The 21,256-nt window shown below is 49.1% G+C and overlaps 1 protein-coding gene across 3 annotated transcripts in view; it reads right to left on the reverse strand.

Moving 5' to 3' along the window:
• The window catches only part of CACNA1E (calcium voltage-gated channel subunit alpha1 E), a 300,372-nt gene that overhangs the window by 49,236 nt on the left and 229,880 nt on the right, over nucleotides 1–21,256 (reverse strand). For 2 of the 3 annotated variants that reach the window (XM_060088530.1, XM_060088529.1), the window contains exons 19-25: nucleotides 19,849–19,905; nucleotides 18,023–18,676; nucleotides 17,295–17,608; nucleotides 14,863–15,022; nucleotides 13,337–13,466; nucleotides 12,573–12,632; nucleotides 11,694–11,800 (exon numbers count right to left, since the gene is read on the reverse strand). In XM_060088530.1, coding sequence (XP_059944513.1) covers nucleotides 11,694–11,800; nucleotides 12,573–12,632; nucleotides 13,337–13,466; nucleotides 14,863–15,022; nucleotides 17,295–17,608; nucleotides 18,023–18,676; nucleotides 19,849–19,905 — 1,482 coding nt within the window. The remainder of the gene's footprint in view (nucleotides 1–11,693; nucleotides 11,801–12,572; nucleotides 12,633–13,336; nucleotides 13,467–14,862; nucleotides 15,023–17,294; nucleotides 17,609–18,022; nucleotides 18,677–19,848; nucleotides 19,906–21,256) is intronic. The other variant, XM_060088531.1, reaches the window with a different exon arrangement.

Raw genomic sequence — 21,256 nt, forward strand, 5'->3', positions numbered from 1 at the left:
AATGACCATTTTATTCAGTGAATGATCCCACATTCAAAATTATATTAATTTTCACTGTAAATGCCAAATGAATGGTGGTTTGAGAATCAAACCCAAAGCCTTATAAACCTTAAATCCCTCATGTGATAATCTCCAAACGCTCAGAAGGCAGAGGAAATATCTTCCCCTGAGTTATAACAGTGTCTTCTCATGCATGAGACTGGGCATGTGGTAGGTCAGCCAAATATACCTTTATCCATTCATATAACAGCACTGATGGAGTCCTTAATAAATGTCTGGCACTATTCTAAGTACTAACTACACGGTTGTGAACAAAACAAATGAGGTCCCTCCCTAATCTAGGAGGGAAGACAGGCCTTAAATAAACAAGCAAACAAATGAAGGTATAATTGCAAGCTAAATGCTTGGGAAAGATGGAATCATTTGATTGAAAATTTTGCCAGAACAACTACATAGGTCACCATCTTTCCCCCAGGCTACATTCATCTTAAGCAAAAGCTCGGGGAGAATCTTCCAAATCCTTGAAATGAGAGAACAAAGTGGGATCAATGGATGGACAGGTGGTCCAGGCTTTCACCTTCCATTAGCCCAGGTCCTTAGCCCCAAGACCTTTATATCCAGTAGAGTCTAAATGGGTTCATACTCACAGATACCCATCTGTTGATTTTGAACTTTCCTATTGAAGGAAAGTTCAATAATTTTTTCTCCTCCTACACACCCAGATAAAGGACAGAATTTGCTCTCTACAATTAATTTTGTCCCAGGATCCTAGTAAAATGTCATGCTATGGAACAAAGGGGATCTCTGACCTGTGTGTGTGTGTGTGTGTGTGTGTGTGTGTGTGTGTGTGTGTGTCCCTTGGTTTGGGAAGTGGAATTCTTCGATGGTACACTCTGATCTTAACAGCTGACTGTGACTGCCAAAGTACTGGGCTAGTAGTCCCATTCTGACTCCTACAGAGTTGAGCCAAGGATAGTAATCAGACACAGGCCAAAAGTAAAATAAAGATTAGTCATTGCTCTGCACATCTTTCAAACAGGTCTGCAGAAGAGCTACTGAAAAGCTAGGATTTTGAGTGGCTGTAAAAAAGCATGCTTGGGTTCTCAGTTTTGTTCAACATACATTCAGTACAAACTTGAAAATTGTCATTTGAAATGAAAGGAATACTGGCTAACAAAGCCACAGGGTCAGGAAAAGCATCAACAACGTAGTCCCCATTAATTAAAATATATCATAAATTTACACATGGGCTAGGCTAAACTACCTCTCCCAAATCCCCGCATACAAGATTCATTTAAGCCATTATCCAAGTCAACAAGATTGCAAGGGAGAGGTTTTATCAAACCAAGAGAACAGACTCTTCAAGTACTTCAACTGTGGCATATTGTTTAAGAAAAAATTCATGAGCTTTTTACAGGTCATTTAAGTATAATCATTTGATAATACTTTGCTACGCTTTGCTACTAAATGTATAAGCAGAGTTTTTTTACACTGTCTGGCTAATTGGTGAAATTTTATCAGGTGTAAAATTGACTCTAGAAGTTTTAGCCACAGCAATCAGAGAAGAAAAAGAAATAAAAGGAATCCAAATTGGAAAAGAAGAAGTAAAGCTGTCACTGTTTGCAGATGACATGACACTATACATAGAGAATCCTAAAGATGCTATCAGAAAACTACTAGAGCTAATCAATGAATTTGGTAAAGTAGCAGGATACAAAATTAATGCACAGAAATCTCTTTCATTCCTATACACTAATGATGAAAAATCTGAAAGAGAAATTAAGGAAACTCTCCCATTTACCACTGCAACAAAAAGAATAAAATACCTAGGAATAAACCTACCTAAGGAGACAAAAGACCTGTATGCAGAAAACTATAAGACACTGATGAAAGAAATTAAAGAAGATACAAGCAGATGGACAGATACACCATGTTCTTGGATTGGAAGAATCAACATTGTGAAAGTGACTATACTACCCAAAGCGATCTACAGATTCAATTCAATCCCTATAAAACTACCAATGGCATTTTTCACAGAACTAGAACAAAAAGTTTCACAATTTGTATGGAAACACAAAAGACCCCGAATAGTCAAAGCAATCTTGAGAAAGAAAAACGGAGCTGGAGGAATCAGGCTCCCTGACTTCAGACTATACTACAAAGCTACAGTAATCAAGGCAGTATGGTACTGGCACAAAAACAGAAATATAGATCAATGGAACAGGATAGAAAGCCCAGAGATAAACCCACCCACATATGGTCACCTTATTTTTGATAAAGGAGGCAAGACTATACAATGGAGAAAAGACAGCCTCTTCAATAAGTGGTGCTGGGAAAACTGGACTGCTACATGTAAAAGAATGAAATTAGAACACTTCCTAACACCATACACAAAAATAAACTCAAAATGGATTAAAGACCTAAATGTAAGGCCAATCACTATAAAACTCTTAGAGGAAAACATAGGCAGAACACTCTATGACATAAATCACAGCAAGATCCTTTTTGATCCACCTCCTAGAGAAATGGAAATAAAAACAAAAATAAATAAATGGGACCTAATGAAACTTCAAAGCTTTTGCACAGCAAAGGAAACCATAAACAAGACCAAAAGACAACTGACAAAGAATTAATCTCCAAAATTTATAAGCAGCTCATGCAGCTCAATACCAAAAAATCAAATAACCCAATCCAAAAATGGTCAGAAGACCTAAACAGACATTTCTCCAAAGAAGATATACAGATTGCCAACAAACACATGAAAGGATGCTCAACATCACTAATCATTAGAGAAATGCAAATCAAAACTACAGTGAGGTATCACCTCACACCGTTCAGAATGGTCATCATCAAAAAATCTACAAACAATAAATGCTGGAAAGGGTGTGGAGAAAAGGGAAACCTCTTGCACTGTTTGTGGGAATGTAAATTGATACAGCCACTATGGAGAACAGTATGGAAGTTCCTTAAAAAACTAAAAATAGAACTACGATAGGACCCAGCAATCCCACTACTGGGCATATACCCTGAGAAAACCATAATTCAAAAAGAGTCATGCACCACAATGTTCTTTGCAGCTCCATATACGCTAGGCAGGACATGGAAGTAACCTAAGTGTCCATCGACAGATGAATGGATAAAGAAGATGTGGCACATATATACAATGGAATATTACTCAGCCATAAAAAGAAATGAAATTGAGTCATTTGTAGTGAGGTGGATGGACCTAGAGACTGTCATACAGAGTGAAGCAAGTCAGAAAGAGAAAAATAAATACCATATGCTAACACATATATATTGAATCTAAAAAAAAAAGGTTCTGAAGAACGTAGGGGCAGGACAGGAATAAAGATGCAGACACAGAGAATGGACTTGAGGACATGGGGAGAGGGAAGGGTAAACTGGGACAAAGTGAGAGAGTGCCATTGACTTATATACACTACCAAATGTAAAATAGCTAGCTAGTGGGAAGCAGCCACATAGCACAGGGATATCAGCTCAGTGCTTTGTGACCACCTAGAGGGGTGGGATAGGGAGGGTGGGAGGGAGACGCAGGAGGGAAGAGATATGGGGATATATGTATATGTATAGCTGATTCACTTTGTCATAAAGCAGAAACTAACACGCCATTGTAAAGCAATTATACTCCAATAAAGATGTTAAAAAAAGAAATTAATTTAAAAAATTGACTCTAATGTTAAAATTTGAGGATAATTTCACATGTGAGTATGTACTGGCCCTACTTTAATTGGGGTTCAATTGGGCTACCCATTTCCCCATTTATTTCCTACTTATTTGTTAAGTTTCCTGGTTGCTCTCCAAAAAAATAATTGCCACATTTCTCTTATGTCTCATCAGTAAAAGATGAGAATCTTCCAGCTCAACTGTCAAGCTGCCCTCCAGATCTTTCATGTGTAATCACTCATCATTCCCTGTAATCTTGCTTTTCATCTTCTATGTCCCCCTTTCTCAAACGATGTGCTCTCAAATTGATTTCTGCTAGGAACTGACTCTCCTTCCATGGTGGGAGGTGCGTGCTGGGGGGCAGAGCCAGAACATCAGTTTCTGAACAGTCCTTCCCTCTTTTAAGTGGAATGGTCTTCTTCTTCCCTTCCCCATGAGCCCAGGAGGGAACAGCACAGGGATTTTAAGGAATCTCTTGCATTAGAGGAATGGACAGGCTTGCTGGAATGTAAAGGGGGCGGCGGGGTTATGCTGTGAGGAGCCTTGAACTTTGCTAGTGTCTGGACTATTATTTAGTAGTCAATAATAATTATCACTTATTATGTACTTACTAAGTGCTTGGCACTACACTGGACACAATATATTTTACCTTAGTTAATTCTCATAAGACCAAAATAGAGTTATTTTTAATTTTTACTTACAGATGAGCAAGTAGAAGTTCAAAGAGTTAAGGTAGCTAATAATTAACGGTGCTAAGTTTACCTGACTCTGAAACCTAGGCTCTTATTTACGACATTACAATGCCTTTCCACATGGGAACAAATGGAGGGTTTTAACCAAAGGAGGAAACGGCAAAAGAAACCAGCAGTTCCCGAGCTCAAATACTGAGCCATCTATCCTAGTCTTCTTCATCAGTCTAGGGCCTGTGAGGGTTCATGGGAAGAAAAAGATACAGATGGAACAGCAAGATCGACAAGGTCAGGGATGCCTTCTAAATTAGGCCCACAGGTCTTGTCCGTTTCCAGGCAGAGACAGAGGATCTGTGGGATAAGGAGAAATCCATACCAGGCCACTACTTTGAGCTTACAGAGGTTAATGACTTGGAACTAAGTAGAACATCAGAGGTAGAAGGGGGCTTAATGTAATGGAGAAAGCCCTGAACTTGAAATCAAAATGATCAGTTGTTTAAGAACTGGCTTTGCTACTTACTAGTCAAATGAGTCAAACTAGTCAGACCTCAGGCGATCCATTTCTCAACTGTGAAGTAAGACTGTAGAGTGACAAATGAAATAAAGAGTGTGAAAGCATTTTACAAATTCTGAAGCCCCATGGAAGTGAGGAGGAAGTTTCCCCCTTTGCATTGGCCCTGCTTGTCGCTGGAAACAGAACTCTCTAGGCAAGGCTAGTTCATCTGCACGAAGGATCTAAATCCAGCACTTTGACCTTGTCACTGCTTGGCTGCTGCCATTTGGGGATTATTTTTCTTCCTGACCCATACCTCAGCATCTTTTGGGATCACCCAGGAGCCATAAATCCTTTGGGACTCTGCCATCTTTCTCTGTTCTGTGACCAGAGCACTAGTTCTATGCTAAGCGGTTAGCGCGTAATCCTTTTCTTCTTGCATACGGACTTCAACAAACTCCCTGTAACACACTCATCGTTGCCTTTGCAAAGTTTCTCCTTTGCAAAACTCGAGCACTATACTCTTACTGGGAGATATTTTTGTCCAAGCACTGGGAAGCAGCAAGAGATAGCAAAGCATCTATCGCCTAGCAGTTCTGTTGTTCATTCTGGTGAACAGTGACCTGATTTGTCTTGCTTCTTAGTCTTCCTAATCTAAACATACCCCAAGACCCCTTATCTGCTGATCTTTCTAAGAAGACCTTCATGCCAGCTGAAGTCCAGCCCGTACACTCCCCCAGCTGGAGACTAACTCATAATGCTAGCCTGTGCCTCTATGAGTGTGGATTAAGCAGATGGCTGGCAGGTCACATGATCTGAGCAGATACTTCCCAAGTCTCATCATGAAATCTTCTGACCCAGATTACTCTAAAACCTACTTTTAAATCTGGAGGGCACTGTGATGAGTTTCTACTAATCCTGCAGAACTGGGCTCTTCCCACAGCTGTGAAGCCTCACCTTTCTGTGCCAGGTGCTTTTGCATCTGAGTCTGGTTAGCCAAATGGTTTGGTTAACATGTGGACTGGACCATTTCATTTTGCTTGGTTCTGTGGCCACAGGCTGAGATCCTATTTACAACCAACCATCTCCCCAATTTGTGCTTATTAATAAAGAGAAATATTAAGATGTTCACACCCATTGTCTCCATATGATAAAGCTCCCCAAGCGCACATTCTACAGAGGGTTCCCCAGCAGCTCCAAGGCCATTTGTAACAGAATGCATTTTCCAGTGTTCATCAAAAAACATGCATGCTGGGCTTAAAGACAAGAACAGGTAGACTGGGAACTTCTGTCTTTCTTTCAGACACTTCCTTCGTGTGGCTGCCACTGTGACCTTCCTTTTCCCCTCCCAAACCCTGTTTGCAAGGCAGCTAGGGTGTAAAATACAGCAGTGGGAATCCCAAGAGTCCATGGACATTAATCATCTTCAGTGCCCCTGCTGGGGTCCAAAGTCAGATAAAGTCACTCTTGAAGTGACTCTTAAGGCTGGAGTCTCAAGCAATGACATCCTTCTATCTGCTCACAGCTGGAAATTTCCAATTTCAGCTCAGCTGGCATCCTAAATCCACAGTTAATGGGCTACCTGATGGCTAAATTTAATTTTAATCCTTCATTCTCTTCCACAGAGCAGTGGAACTGGATGAACTGTCTGGCTCAGTGGTAAATGAGTCTTCTTTGAATGGAGTAGGACTTTGTCCACCCTCTTTCCCCCTACAAGATTAATGAGTAGTCATAGCTTCCTGTGGGAGACACCCCTCTCACTTTTAAAAGAATGAGGGCTGTCAAGAAAGAAGCCCCAAAGCAAAACTTGAGGTTTGAGGGGACTGCCTCAGACACAGGCAGACAGCAAAGGACAGGAGAAAGGGTCAGGCAGGTGTAAGGTGAAATATCAGTTCTATGATTACCAAGCTCCGCTGAGTGTGAGCACGTACCAGCATTTCAGTTCTAAGTAGTCACTCCTTTCTCATGTATGCACACTCCCACCTTCACAAACACAAAGCCTCAAATGCAAAACCAGAACCAGAGTACCATTTCCAAGTCTAAAACTGTCTGTGCTTGTGTATGTCGCTGAATGAATTCAGAACCAGCTCTGCTGCTGTGGCTGGTTCTGAATGCGTTCAAAAGACCTTATCCATCTTAGAGACTAGAGCAGACTGTCAAGTGTCAGGAAAGTGACATACTTCAATGAAGAGAATGTACTAAAAGCTAACGTGGGAATTCCGGGTCCTTCTGGCATCAAGAGGCGATTGACTCATGTTTTTCTTTTCTGGCTAAGGACTGAATAATGAAAGGCCAAGTGCGGCTGTGATCCAGATCCCCTGCGTGCCAGGGAGCCCTGACCTTACCTCGTGCCCTGCTATGATGGAAAATGGTAACGGGAAGCTTCGGCGTCAGCTGCCTGAGAGCCTGCATGACTCTGACTGGTGTACACAGCCATGCTGGGGAGGAGGTGGGAGCTGAATTGCTAGTTATTTTTCTTTTAAACTGTTTGTGTTGAGAAGCCATCATAAGCTGCGAATTTACTATTAAGAATCCAACCTAGGACAGCTCACCTGGTGACTTGACTTGAGCTGGTCAAGTAACATGTTGTAGAGCAACAAGAATGAAGAGGAGGGAGGGGCCTGGGCTGGAGCGCAGGATCACACCCTTCCCATCCTCCCCTGCGGTCCCTACTGAGGTGCTGGCCTGGCCCCGCCCACCTGTCTGCCAGAGCCCTTCACTAAAAGTGGAAGACAGGAAGCCTGAGGGCCAGACAGCATCGCCATCAATGGGCAGGATCCCATAAGGTTCATGTACTCAACCTGCACAGTGGACACATGACCCCCCTACAAGGCAGCCGACTCTGGGGGGTGCCCCAAAGTGAGGGGGTGTGTCCAATGTGCAGATACCCAGAAATGCCAAGGCTGGAACCATCTCTGCTTTCCCACCCAGCAGACCGGGAAGCAGAAGTGATGGCAACAGGGTGTGAGAAAAGTGGGAAAAGCAGTTTCTGGTCTTTCAGGGGACAATAATTATCAAACAGCAGAATCCCTCTTTTTCAAATAGAAAAAGATAAAAGAGAAAGGTTTCACAGGCCCAGTCACTCACCAGACTTTTCTTGAAACCACAGAGAGGAAAAGGCACAGTCAGGATATTTATAGTTGGCAAACACTCCGTGTCCCCACGTGGCCCAGAAAGCGGGGTGTTGTGAGGGCAGTGGGATGAGGGAGAGCTGTAGCCAACCTCTGTCAAAACTCTGCCCGCCTCTACACAGGTATCGGGCTTATGGAGGGAGACCTGAGTGTTCTTATAAATGCTTTATAATGTAAAAGTGGACTCGGAAGAACAGGAAGGGTGCAATACAGGTATCTTTCCATTTATTTTCTTATCCCTTGCTATGCCCACACTCAGAAAATAAACCCCCTTCCCCTCCTCCTCAAAAGTCAATAAAGTGCCCACAAGGAATCTGTCGAGTTTACACTATAAAGAATCCCTTCACTTCACATATGCAGCTATAAAGAAGAGAGATCCCCTTTCAGCCAATACATAAACAACATACATGCTCCTAGAAAATATACATGATGGCAGGTGCAGACTGCTGCAGTAGAAGGGCTCAGCTTTCTCTGAGAATTCAGCTAGAGGCCATTTTCTCCCCTTGGTTGGGGTGTTGCTATTGGGACTTGGGCTGGGTCCTAAGAAGGCTCTGGCTGCCAGTGGTGGAAGAGATACCAAGTCACTTCTGATTTCTGAGGAGCCACGGAAAGGTATTACCATGTCAATCAACATCAGTTCTGCTCAAATTGAGCAATAACCTTTGTAGAAGCCTCAGTAAAACAAGGTTCAATTTCAAGGAGAGAGAGAGAGATAGGCCAGGAGTAAGGTTATGTGAATGGTGGACATTCTTAGGGGCAAAAATATGGGATATGACAATGAAAGTTGTATCCACAGAGAGGGAGGTCCTTGACAAGCCTACAGAAAAACTCACACATGGTTCTCTTGGCCTGAGCCCCTGACCACAGCCCCGCCAGGGGACATAGGCCTTATTCCAATATCAACCCATTTCAGGCCAGGCCCTTGCTTTGTTGGCAGGGGAAACCCTGGCTAACCCTACCAAAATGATGGGAGAGCTGAATTCTCTGTGCCCTTAATGAGGAAAGCGGGAGAACAGAGTTAGAAAGCATGAGCATACGAGCAAGAGAAAGCATTACCTGGACCTCAGCAAACATGACAAAGGCCAGAGGAGGGGGGTGTGAGCCTGTCCCATAAGCAGGAGAAAGGGGAGAGGAAATGTGCATGGTAAGCTTAGAAGGATGCTAACAAAAGAGAGAGTGTGGATGGAGAAGGATGAGCAAGTACCATTTACATTTTGGAGAGAAATGAATAAAAAGTTCAAGAAGTGAAATCACTAAAAGCAAGCAATGGATCATAACGCTCAATCCATCACAATACGTGTGGACCCCAGAACCAGGGGATTTCTGGGGTACCCTGCACTGTACCTGGTCTGAAGACCAACAGAGAGGCTTTGGCTCCGGGGCTATTAAGGCTTCCCCCACCACAAACACCAAAGCTACCACTGCCACGTTTCAAAGGGCACAAAGAAAGAACAAGACAGATGACAACCCTCCAGCCCGTCGTCACTGCTCTGGATCTGAGGAGACACAGCTGGACTGTGGACATGGGGCAGGCGTGCAGAGGCTTCCTTTAACACACACCTCCTTCCCACTGGCACCAACACAGGCCAGGTGTGTGTGCACAACAACCAAGTCTTGGAAACCAGCCCGTGTTCAACTTTTTGTGTACGTTAGGTCTCAACATACATTTTACTCCATATTCGGACTTCATGACGTGATGGAGAATGGAAGCATAAGGAAGGGAATTCACGTTTACTGATCGCTCACACTGGGTAAGGCTCTGGGCTAAGCCCTTGAAACACATTATTTTGTCTCCATGTCAGAGATGAGAAACGGAGGGTAAGAGGGTTAATACTTGGCTATGTTGCTCTAGGCCATGAAACTGGTAAGTGGAGGCGCTGGGCCTTCCTGACTCCACAGCCCACCCCCTTCCTCCCGCTCTGCTCTGTGACCCCAATGAACTCCGTTCTTCCTCAAGATGAGGTGTCTCCTTTCCTATATGCTCCTCTCTCCTTGTCCTTTATTTCTTCAAAGAGAGACAACGTATTTTACTGAGATCAAAGTAAGGGAGAAGAACAATATGGTGAACCATGTACACAAATGAGTTGGTAAAATGAGACGGGAACTTGACTTTAAAAACTCAGGGGTAAGATTTATCTCTAACATAAAAGGTGGACCTCCTTAGGATGAAGGCAGACTTTGGTGCTTCTTTCCTTGAAGGAGGAGGAAGAGGAGCTGGGAGTCCCCTTATTAGAGCCAGAGTTGCCTTTATTTTTATCTTGCTGTGAGAGTCCATACAGGGACCAGATGCTTGGAAAAATCATCCTTTTGTGAAATCTCCTTGGGAACAGTTCAGAAACGTCTGATAGGAGGTTTCCTTGTGAGGGGCCCAGGTGACTCCACGTGACTCTAATGGGGGAAATACACTGGTGCACATAAGGACAAAGGACACTGGAATTGTCCTGACTGCCAGCTCAGGGTCACAAGTCACATTCAGCCTGGTTCTCCTTTGGAAGGTCCCCCATGGCTGGGACAGCAATGGACACAGTCTACTTCCAAGTCCTGGGAGGTCTCAAATTCTTAGCACAGCTGGGGACCTTTCATCTCTCCTCCCACTCTTGGCCACCCGAGGAACATGCCTTCATAACTCCTACCCCATTTCCTTCTCTGCCAGGTGAATAGGGATGGAAGCTGACAGTGTCTGGGGAGAAGGCGGGACAGATGACCCCTACTTGACCACTTGGATCTGGGAAGGTCAAGCCTACGGAGGTGTTTTGCTCCTTCCCTTTTGTAGATGTCATCAATGACAGAAGCTCCCAAATGCTTTCCTTGTGCCCCATCACACAGTGTAGCTCGTCTTGCCTAGAAGACTTGGCTTTCTCTTGTACTCAGAAGGCTGGAGGGCATTCTACTGTGCCATCCGGCAAAGGGTGAAGCTGCTCCGACCGTGGAACAAGGTACGGACAGAGCCCAGAGGCTGTCATTCATCTTCTGGGGCCCTCTACCCACTAGCTTAGGGAAAACGCTCTGACAATATGTCTACTTCCTAGCTACCCCCTGGAGGGCTAGGAAAGCCCTTCCCTGGATCAGTGTTCAGAAAAAAAAAAAAAAATCCCCTAATGTAATGACCATGGTTAGTCACCTGAATGGTTTAAGACTGTTTTCCTAAGTGTGTTACCAAGGAAAGTTGGGAAGGTCTTTCCTTCTGGAGTTCATCATATTAACATGCTTCTTATGTCCTTGGAATAGCTCTGGGGTACTTCTGCTCATGAGCAGAGAATCTCCCCACACCCAGGATTCTGTGATTCCCCAACTCTGCTCTACCCGCTGCATTCTTCTTTCAAGCTGATCCTTTGTTTGACAGAATCAAGAAATGAAAAGGTACCTCGGCTGTCCCTGGGTCCCGTGCTGAGCCCATGGGGGCACACAGGTGAGTGCCTGCCCAGGCTCACCCATCTCGAAGGGAGGAATGCCAAGGCCTTTGGCTTCTCCCTAGAGACTCGTTCTGCTCCTCCTTCACCAGTCCCACGACTCAGGGCGTGTGAGCTGAGGCTGTAAGGCTCTCAGAAGCCCTGTCGAGGGGCAACTGGGAAGCAGACTCCCAGGGCAGTGTTCACGGGCACCACCGAGTGAATTGGCCCTGGAGAAGCCCTCAAATCAGCCGTCTCAGGAAGGAGGGAGGGAAGGGAATCGAACGAGAAAAAAAGAGTTACTTACGCCAGAGCAAAGGCCACCAATGCACCAACCACTACCACAAAGTCGAGGATGTTCCACAGGTCTCGGAAGTAGGACCCATCCTGCAGGATCAAGCCCTGGTCTATCATCTGCAGAAGGAGGATGTGAACAGCCACCAATGAGCCCGGGAGGTGCCGGTCATACGTGCCCTGAGCTCTGGGCTCCCTATGGCAATGCCCCCGCTGCCATTGCCTCTAAAAAGCAAGCCCACACGGGGACCCAAGGAGCAGGAGGACAGGTCCCACAGGCTCTGTCCACCTAACTGTGAGGCCCAAGGCCCTTCTCATAGCCACCGGGGTTCACTTAGACTCCCTGGCTCCTCGAAAGCCACCACATCCCTCCTTACATTAGTGGCTCAGAGCCCCAGGCATCACCACATATGCGCAGACGAGAAAAATCTCAGATGGGTGAGACTGGGAATAAGATGGTAACGTGGGGTGTTATGGTGGCAGGGAAGAGAGTGGAGGGCAGTGAGTATGGTTGAGACTAAATGAGGCCAGGAAGACATCCCTACCTACGCCTCTGCCTTGGCAGGCACCCAGGCTCAAACCAGGAAGCGTGTTGGGGAGGGGAGGACAGTCCCCACGCCTGGAGCACCTCTCCTGCCTTCCTGAGAGGGGGCCTGCCTTCTCCCCGGGCCATGCCCACAGGTCTGCACCAGTCTAAACAGATCCCCACAGGCACGTCCTGCCACGACAGACCTCACTGGGATCTGAGGCTGGAGGAGGGGTCAGCAGAGGCGCCGCTGAGGTTCTGTCATTGATCAGGAGGTGACAGTCCTGGGGAAGGGCACCAGACTAGAGAGGCAGACAGGTGGCCCATCCAAGCCCCAGAGCCCAGGTTTGCTCTAGAGGCTCTTACCTTTATAACCATCTCAAAGGTGAAGACGCCGGTGAAAACATAGTCAAAATACCTCAGCACCTGTAAGACACATAAGGTAGAGACCACCAGGCTACACACACCCCTCAAACACGGGCTCTCATGCACGCCCACCCCAAGCCCCGCTCGTTTCTACCCTGGAACAGAAGGTCGGAGTTGTAACTGCTAATCAGACGCAGGGAAGAGAGGAGCCGTGGATACTGCTGGGGCCCCGTGACCCGCTGGCCAGTCCTTGGCCCTTCCCCCCCACTGTGGTCAGAACTTAATGTCTTGGGTCCGAATTGCCCCACAGATCTCTCCCTCCCTGGGATCCTTGTCCGTTCCAATCCTCCCCACCCCCTTGACCCCTCCTGACATCCACCCTGGCCCTCCAGGAGGTGCCTCCGCTCCCTGGGAGGAGCTGCAGCGCCCTGACATCACCCACATCACCCATGCCCCTAGGTCAGACCCCACATCCAACCCATGGGTGAGTGCAGACCCCCTTTCAAAGCCCTGGCTGGCTCTGGGTGTAAGGCCCACTGCTGAGCATAAAGGTAAGCAGTGTGGTCAGGGTTAGGGTTGCGGGTGGGGACCGGCCTTGAAGCGGTTCACGCTTTGCCCTGAGGACTGGGACCAGGCAATCTCTCAAGCCTCTCTCATTCTCCAGGAACCTTCCTTAGCTCATCTCTAATGTTGGGATGGGAGGGGCTGGGAAGAGGCGGTACCAGGGCACTACGGGGGCTGGCAGTCAGCCCCTGTGCACCCACTTTGTTGCGCTCCGAGTTGGTCAGGACGGGGTCCTCGGCCGCCAGGGCGATGCTGCTGGCTGCGATCACCAGGAGGATGCACATCTCAAAGTAGCGCAGGTTCACGATGTAGTGGCAGGCCCTGCGGATCCTGTGGGGTGGCGGATGAGCCCGCTGAGCCGGCCGCCCTTCCCTCCCATTCCCATCTTTCCTCCCCACCCCCATGCCCATCAGCCTCTTCCAGACAGCCAGGTCCTGGGCAGAGGAAGCCAGGGGGAGAGCCATTTAATTTCTCAGGCAACCACCCTTGATTTAAAGTGACGGTGGGGGGAGGTAATCAGATTGGTTAGGGGCTGCAGTACACAAGCCAAGATACGTTATCTGCAAAGCACATCTGAGCTGGGGGGAGCGGCGGCCAGCACCAGACGACACACGCTCGGGTGTCTACAAGGTACCTTCCACTGGGTCTCAATGTCTACTCCCCAACTGTACAGAAACTGGGGCACAGCAAGGAACTCCTAAGAACCAATAAATGTAAAAACAGACCTTGATCCTAAGATTCCTGATGAAAGCAGCAAAAGGCTTCCCTGAGCCTCAGGTATTCTGATTAAAGTGACTATTCTTTTTTTTTTTTTTTTTTTTTTTGCGGTACACGGGCCTCTCACTGTTGTGGCCTCTCCCGTTGCGGAGCACAGGCTCCGGACACGCAGGCTCAGCGGCCATGGCTCACGGGCCCAGCCGCTCTGCAGCATGTGGTATCTTCCCGGACCGGGGCATGAACCCGTGTCCGCTGCATCGGCAGGCGGACTCTCAACCACTGCGCCACCAGGGAAGCCCCTAAAGTGACTAGTCTATAGACAGCATCCTGGCCTCAGTTGGCCTGACATCTCTTAGCCCCGGTTCCTTCCTTCCCAGGGCCATGCCTGAATACCACCCACATGGTCAATGAAAGCCTTCTCACCTTCCTAGACTCAGAAGCTGGTCTACGTGTACATCTTGCTCATTTCCAGGGTGGAAGGCAGCTTCTCTTTCAAAATTCCATCTTTCCTAAATCTAACCTTCCAGATTCTTCCTCGCCAACCCCATCTCATGCCCTGCCTCTGCTCTGAGGGACACACCCACTTCAAAATTCACACGTAGGGCAGCCAACGGATGATCTAGTTATCCTAGGCTCCCTAGTCTCAGCTCTGTCCACTCTGGAATATTTGGTGACACATCCCAAGTAGATCTCCTTCCTTCTCACCCCACCCCACAACCTGCTAACCAAAGAGTAGGTGAAGAGTCCTTTCCTCATGACATTTCTCATTCTGTACTGTCTTAAATTACTCTTTAGACTATGGGCACAGAGTTCCGAGGCTGTTCATTAATTCCATGACTCACCTCAACTAGTGAGCACCCTGGAGTCTTCAGATGTCTGGCCACATTCCACCAGGAAGGCTCAGGAGGAAGACTGGACCCCCATCCCTCCTTCTCATCACCCCGCCCTGGCTCAAACCTTGGCTGTTTACTCCAGCACCAAAGGGAGGTGGCAATGGAGGGTGTCTTACGGGTTGGTGGTGCTGAAGATGAACATTGAGCTGTGAGGCACCATGGCTTTGCCCGTCTCACGCTTCTCCTTCTTCTGCTGCTTCTTCTCCACCTCCTCCTCATCGTCTTTCATCTCCTCCTCTTTCAAGGGACTGGCTTCTCCATCAGTCTTGCTGCTGACTGCAAGAGGAATGTGTTGAAATCTTCAGAAACCTTGCTACCTGCAGAAAGGTGCCCTTCATTTTCCACTGGGGATGGGATGGAGGGGATGGGAGAGGCAGCTAGTGATGTGCCTGGCAAGGTGTCTGAAAACATCAGGGTGTTTGCTAGATTATACTGAGTTAAGCCCTGCTCTCTTCCTAGCTTTACCCCTGCCCTGATTTCAGGTGGTATAGCCTTTTTTTTTTTGCCATATAAATGATAATCATGTTTCCCTGGGTAAAACAGAATGGTTGTTTCTGTTGTAAAGTTTACAAAGTTTATTTATATCTAAAATCTGGACTCTTTGTATATATTCACTTATGACATTTTTCACATCAGTACACCCTGGATGGCATATATTATTATTCCCCTTCTACAGATAGGAAAACTGAAGTTCAGGGAATTCAAGGACCTATCCGAAGGTCATACAGCTGGTACGGGTTCCCAATTCAAAATTCTATCTCCTTTCAAAGAAATCACACCGCAGTGGAAGATTTTAAGAAGACATTACTCTGTTTGTGGCTGCCTTTCTGGCTGTGCTTTTTCCCATCATGATTAATGTAGAGACAAGAATGCAATATTCACGCGAAGATGGGTCCATGACTTTATCCCAGGATTGAGAGGATGAAGAAGCAGAGACAGAGTGGGGTTGCTGGACCACTACTCTCTGTTTCCTTACCCAAGTCCCAGAGTGGGGTGAGTGGCAGAGAGGATGAGGCTATCAGAGTGAGTGGGGCAAAGGAACCTCTCCCCCATTCCCACTCAGTGAATGCTTCTGCCCTGGAACCTTGTGTAAGTAGCAAACCTCTGAGGTCCTGACCCCTTCCAGGTCTTTCCAAAAGGTAAGTCATCCAAAGTGTCCCAAAACCCTCTGATGACATGCTCTTATCTATGACCAAGGACAGGGACTAGCTCCAGAAAGAGAACAGAGGGGGGTCAAACTTTCTTAATGTTGTGTCTCATAAAGGAGGACCCCCAAAACTTCATTATGAGAACATAAAATTAAATAAGACAGCAAAAAAGGTTGTGAGTCTGAGATCCTGAGACACGCCCACCCAAGTCAACCCCAGGGGCACCGGATATGCGACATTCCACTTTTTTTTTTTTTTTTTTTTTTTTTTGCAGTACGCGGGCCTCTCACTGTTGTGGCCTCTCCCACTGCAGAGCATAGGCTCTGGACGCACAGGCTCAGTGGCCATGGCTCACGGGCCCAGCCGCTCCGCGGCACGTGGGATCTTCCCGGACCGGGGCATGAACCCGTGTCCCCTGCATCGGCAGGCAGACTCTCAACCCCTGTGCCACCAGGGAAGCCCGAGATTTCACTTTTTAAAGTAGTACTGGCACTTTGAAGAATACTTTGAGACAGTTTCTTCACTTTGAGAAGGTGAAGAAATGGAGACAGAGAAGTGGGAGAGAGAAAAACAGGGAGAGAGGACTGTTCTGTGAAAAGAGAAAAATATGGGGAAAGAAAGAGGGAAAAAAGCAAGCGTGGAATCCTGTGGTCACAATTCAGTGACGATAAGGTGGATGGTGGGATTAATGCAGAGATGGGTGGGGTGTCAGGGCAGGGATGGGTGTGGGTTAAGTGCTTTTTGGTTGTTTCTGTTTAAGGTCTCACAGGTGAACATCCATTGCCTTCAGGAACTATGAGAGAAAGTGTGACTAAGAGCTCCTAGGAGAAAAAGAGTAGAAAAGAGTAACAGATTCATAAAATGTTAGCACAGGGAAAGATCTCAGAGGTCATCTGGTTCGATGCCCTCACTTCACAGATGATACACTGAGGCCTCGAGAGACACAGGGTTTAGGAGGCTACACACTGAGCACAGCCAGTGCCGGCCCCAGCCCACCTGCCATCTTCTGTTCCAGCAACGGTCCCCAAACTGTCAAGTGGCAGAAAACCTGGGGGGTCCCAGAGAATGCCATCAGATACGCATACAATGAATCAAAGAGCTGAATATAAAAACAGGTAAAAAATCACATGTGGTCTCTCTGAAGACTCTAGGATGGTCACAGGGGCGAAAGGCCTAAGGACATTTTATGGGCAAAACTTAAGATTGAGAAAATTCTAACTAATTTTTCTTGCAAACTGGGATAAAACTGCTGCTATTTTTTTTTATGTGTTGAAGAGTGATTTCATCCCACTGGTGGGGTTTTCCACGCAGCTCTCCAGGGATGACTCCAGAGCCATGACTCCCCCAGCCCTGGGCACGATGGGCAATGGGGGTGAAGGGGACAGGAACTGCATTCTCACTGTGCACCACGGTCGAGTCCACCAAGGGGTCCACGTCGGGGATGGCGACGGTGACGCTGGTGCTCTCAGGGTCAGCCTTGTCCGTGTTGGCCGTGGCGCAGGAGAGGTCGGGCTCACTCTGGCTGATGACCCGGCCCATGTCCAGCTGCACGTCCCCCAGCAGGGCTTGCTCACTGCTGCCCTCCGGCTCCTGTTCCGTCAGCGCTGCATCCTTCTGCGCTTGCAGCTCTGGTTGGGGCAGGGCGAGGGGTGTGTCGGCCTCGTCGAGGGCTCCTGCCAGCCCAGAGCCTCTGGATAACATCAGACTATTGGTCCTGTGAAGAGAGAGGGGGACACAGCGGGTGCTCAGATCGAGAAGCTGTTCCGAAACGGGTGATCCACCTGGCGAGAGGGAGAAGTGAGGGGAGCCAAAGCAGCCCTGCTGGAGAGCACATGGCATCTGGTGCCTCCCACCCCCCCCAGCCAGGCAGAGAAGCTAAGGTCCACGGGCAGTATCCACTGCCTTTACTCCCATCCATTCATGCACTACCCACTCCCAACAGGAGATGCCCTGGTTTTCAGAGGGGTAGACGCCATCGCTGTCGTATTTACACATGCCTCGTAAAAGGTACCTTAGCATCACCTCCATGTTACGACAGGGGAAACCGAGCCTTGGAAAGGCTTACGTTGAAGAACCCCTAACGCCAGCCGCACTACATGCCTCCAGCATGCTCCTGTGTCTAATTTACCTTCTTAAGTCCTGGGATCGCTCTTCTTCCTGGATTGTGGGCTCCTTGCCCCCGTGGCTGTCCCTGGGCTCGAGGTCCCTCTCCCCCTCACTGGGCACAGCTTCATCCAGGCTCCGCTCCTGGCTGGCAGACCTGCTCCTGGAAGCGGAGGAGGACTCCTTGCCCTCCGTCCTGACGCGGCGGTGCCGGCTGCGCCGCTGGCTCTGCCTGTGCCTGGCCCGGTCCTCGAAGGCCACCACGGTCTCCCCGCCCCCGGCCTCCTGCTGGGTCGGGTCACAGTTCCCATGACAGGGCCTGGCCAGCCAGGGCGGCTCCCGTTTGCCCAGGGACAGGGGGCTCCTCTGGTTGTCCAGGGCACTCGACAGGTCCCCTCCGTCCCCCTGGAGGGACCCCCCGCGGCTGACGCGCTCTTCCTCACACTTCTCCAGACCCAGGCCCAGGGCCGGCCCCTCGATGGGCCTGGGTCTCCGGTAGAGGCTGGGGTGGGCATTGAGTGGGTGGAGGGAGCTCAGGGGGTTGAGGGGGTTGAGGGGGTTCATGGGCGGGGCCTCCTCCTTGTTGAGGGCCTCCTGGCTGGGCATCTGCATGTGCCTTCTCAGCTGGCTGGTGCGCTGCTCCCACACCGACATGTGGTGTCGGCGCCTTCGCTCCCTCCTGGCAAAGGGGAGAGGGCGAGGGCTTGGTCAGAACTGACGGCTAAGGGCCAGGGAGGGCGGCCACGGGGCAGAGGCCAGCCCTCGGTGGCCGTGGGATGGGGGGACACACAGTGCAGGGAGCGAACGGGAGAGCCCAGGATCTGCAGACAGCGTGCACAGAAAGACGCGAGGGGCCGAGGAGGTGGTGGGACCACTGCCCCCCGGTCCGTGGGGCTTCCCGCTCTAATCACTGCTCTGCAGGAGCTGAGACGGGTGGGGTCAGCCCAGGACTGAGTCCCGGTCCCCAGGACAGTAGTACGAAGGCTTACCAGATGTCCACTCCCCCAGCTCCCCTCTGCTTTCAGGGCATCAGCCTGTACCTGCTCTGTACCCACCAATGGCCCTTAGTTCAAGGTGAGAGGCCTTTCTTCCTCCTCCTCTCCCTCTCCTTTCCCTTTCTGAGGACAGCCTGGGAGAGCCAGGGCTGAGAAATACAATGGGCAGGTACTATCCAAGGGTGACGGATGACAGTGGCGAGCAGACCCATGTTATAAAAGGTCTTGGCATCACTCTTGCAGTGATGCAGTGGGGTCTCTTCCACAACCACTAATCAAATCCACGGGACTCTAAGTCCAGGGACCACCAGCAACTCATACTCAAAACAATCGCTGAACAGTCCAGCTCAGGGGCCTGGCTGAGCATTCACGTGGCAGCGGGAACACACAAACGTGACACAGAGAGTGGGCTCCCACAGGAGGGGGCGTGGGGTGGACGCCTATGCCCGCACTCACACACGCCTGCGGGCGCACGCCTAGAGCCCGTGCAGGGGATGCTCACATGTGCCCACACGCATCCTCACTGGGGCCCACACGTGCTGTCCACAAGTGCCTGCGTGAAAGGCACCCCACCGGCACTGACGACCCATGCCGACACGTGCCCACTCACAGGCCACACGGAAGAGCAAACTGCACACGGGGTCACATACCTGAGACGCACACTGAGATAGGCACATGGTGAGAGGCGTGGAGGGGCAGATCCACAAACCATGTGCACGGAACGCCCACGCACACACCATGGCACACACTGACACGTGCACGCCCAGTGCCACTCTGCCCACGGCAAGGACAAAGACACGGTGCCCCCGCACCCACACATAACCACTCACAAACACGCAAACCGGTACACACATACAGGTGGCTGCTGCGTGGCTCCCACATCGACATGTGGTGTCTTCTCCTTCTGTCTCTTCTGGGGAAGAAAAATGGACAGGTTCAGTGCATCCTGACCTCCAGGACCCGCAAGCCCCACGGCCACCAGCCGATCTCCAGGGAGAGGTGCAGAATCCCCTACGGGTCTGCTGCCCTCAGTAGACTCCCAACCTTCAGCTCTCCAAGGGAGTGACCTTGGTTCCTTGCTGTGTGCAAACACACGGATCTACTATTGAAGCAAACATGCAGGCACACAAAGGGTCTATTGTTTCCCAGAGGTAACAGCTTCGGATACTCAGTCATCAAGCCCCACCGGCACTCACGCTTTCACCTAAATATCCTTCAGAGACCTATTTTGGAAACCCTGTAAACTTGGACAAAGAGTTGTATTTCCCCCTGATCATTTCTAGGAGATTCACAAGGGTGTGACTCCCCAGCTTATCACTCCAATCTCACATAACATGCAGGGAACAAATGCACTGCCATGCACACCATTGAGGCCACCAAGCAGCCCATGGCCAAAGGCGGGGCCACCACTCCGTGGGCTGCTGTCCACATACTTCAGGATGTAAGCAGTGTCTTCTGCATGTGTGCAATGCAGTGGCCCTGACCAGAGGCCTTGAATGTTCAGTCTATTCAGCTGGGTAAAGCACAGTATTAACCTTCCTGGCCTTGCACAGGGAAAAATCTCTTCTACAGATACACACGTGTTGTGTCCTTTCAAACACAAGGAAGGTCAGAATGGTAGGGTAGAGGCATCACCCACAAAGGCAAACAGGAAAAATGAAGCTGTCAGTGCTCAGGTGGAGGATTACACATCTGGGACACCTGTGGAATGAGCTTGCCCCAGTTCCTGGGCTGACAAACCCAGTCTGGCCCAATGGGCCCTGCCTGGACCTGGGAGGTTGGCAAATGCTGCTCCTTCCCTGATGAAATTGACACCCACCAATGGAGAACACACAGGCAAACTAGCACTGTTCAAACACCATGTCCACATCTGCAGAGACGCGTGGTCCACGGTGGGCAAAGGGAGCAGAGGCAGCTGGTATGAGCCTGAAGAGGCGCAATGCACATAAGCACCCATGGAATGCACGTGGATATCACTGTGGAGACACCTGTTAGCTCCGCAAGTGAATGCACCCCTCAGCATTGACACCTGCAATGCACGTAGAGCGGCCATGCCAAGAAGCATGGGCAGCACAGAGAAAGAGAAGCACACACTCTAGACGGGCAGCATGCACTCCCACCAGGAAAAGCACCTTCCACTGGCTATTTGCAAATTCTCAAATATTCAGATGCCAGCCCCCCAGAAGCACATGTGTAAGACTGTAATTACACGGAAGAATTCTCTCTCTCTCTTACATGCTCACATGTGTGCATACCCACATATG

This window comes from Mesoplodon densirostris, chromosome 2 (assembly GCF_025265405.1).
Source record: "Mesoplodon densirostris isolate mMesDen1 chromosome 2, mMesDen1 primary haplotype, whole genome shotgun sequence".
NCBI lineage: Eukaryota > Metazoa > Chordata > Mammalia > Artiodactyla > Ziphiidae > Mesoplodon > Mesoplodon densirostris.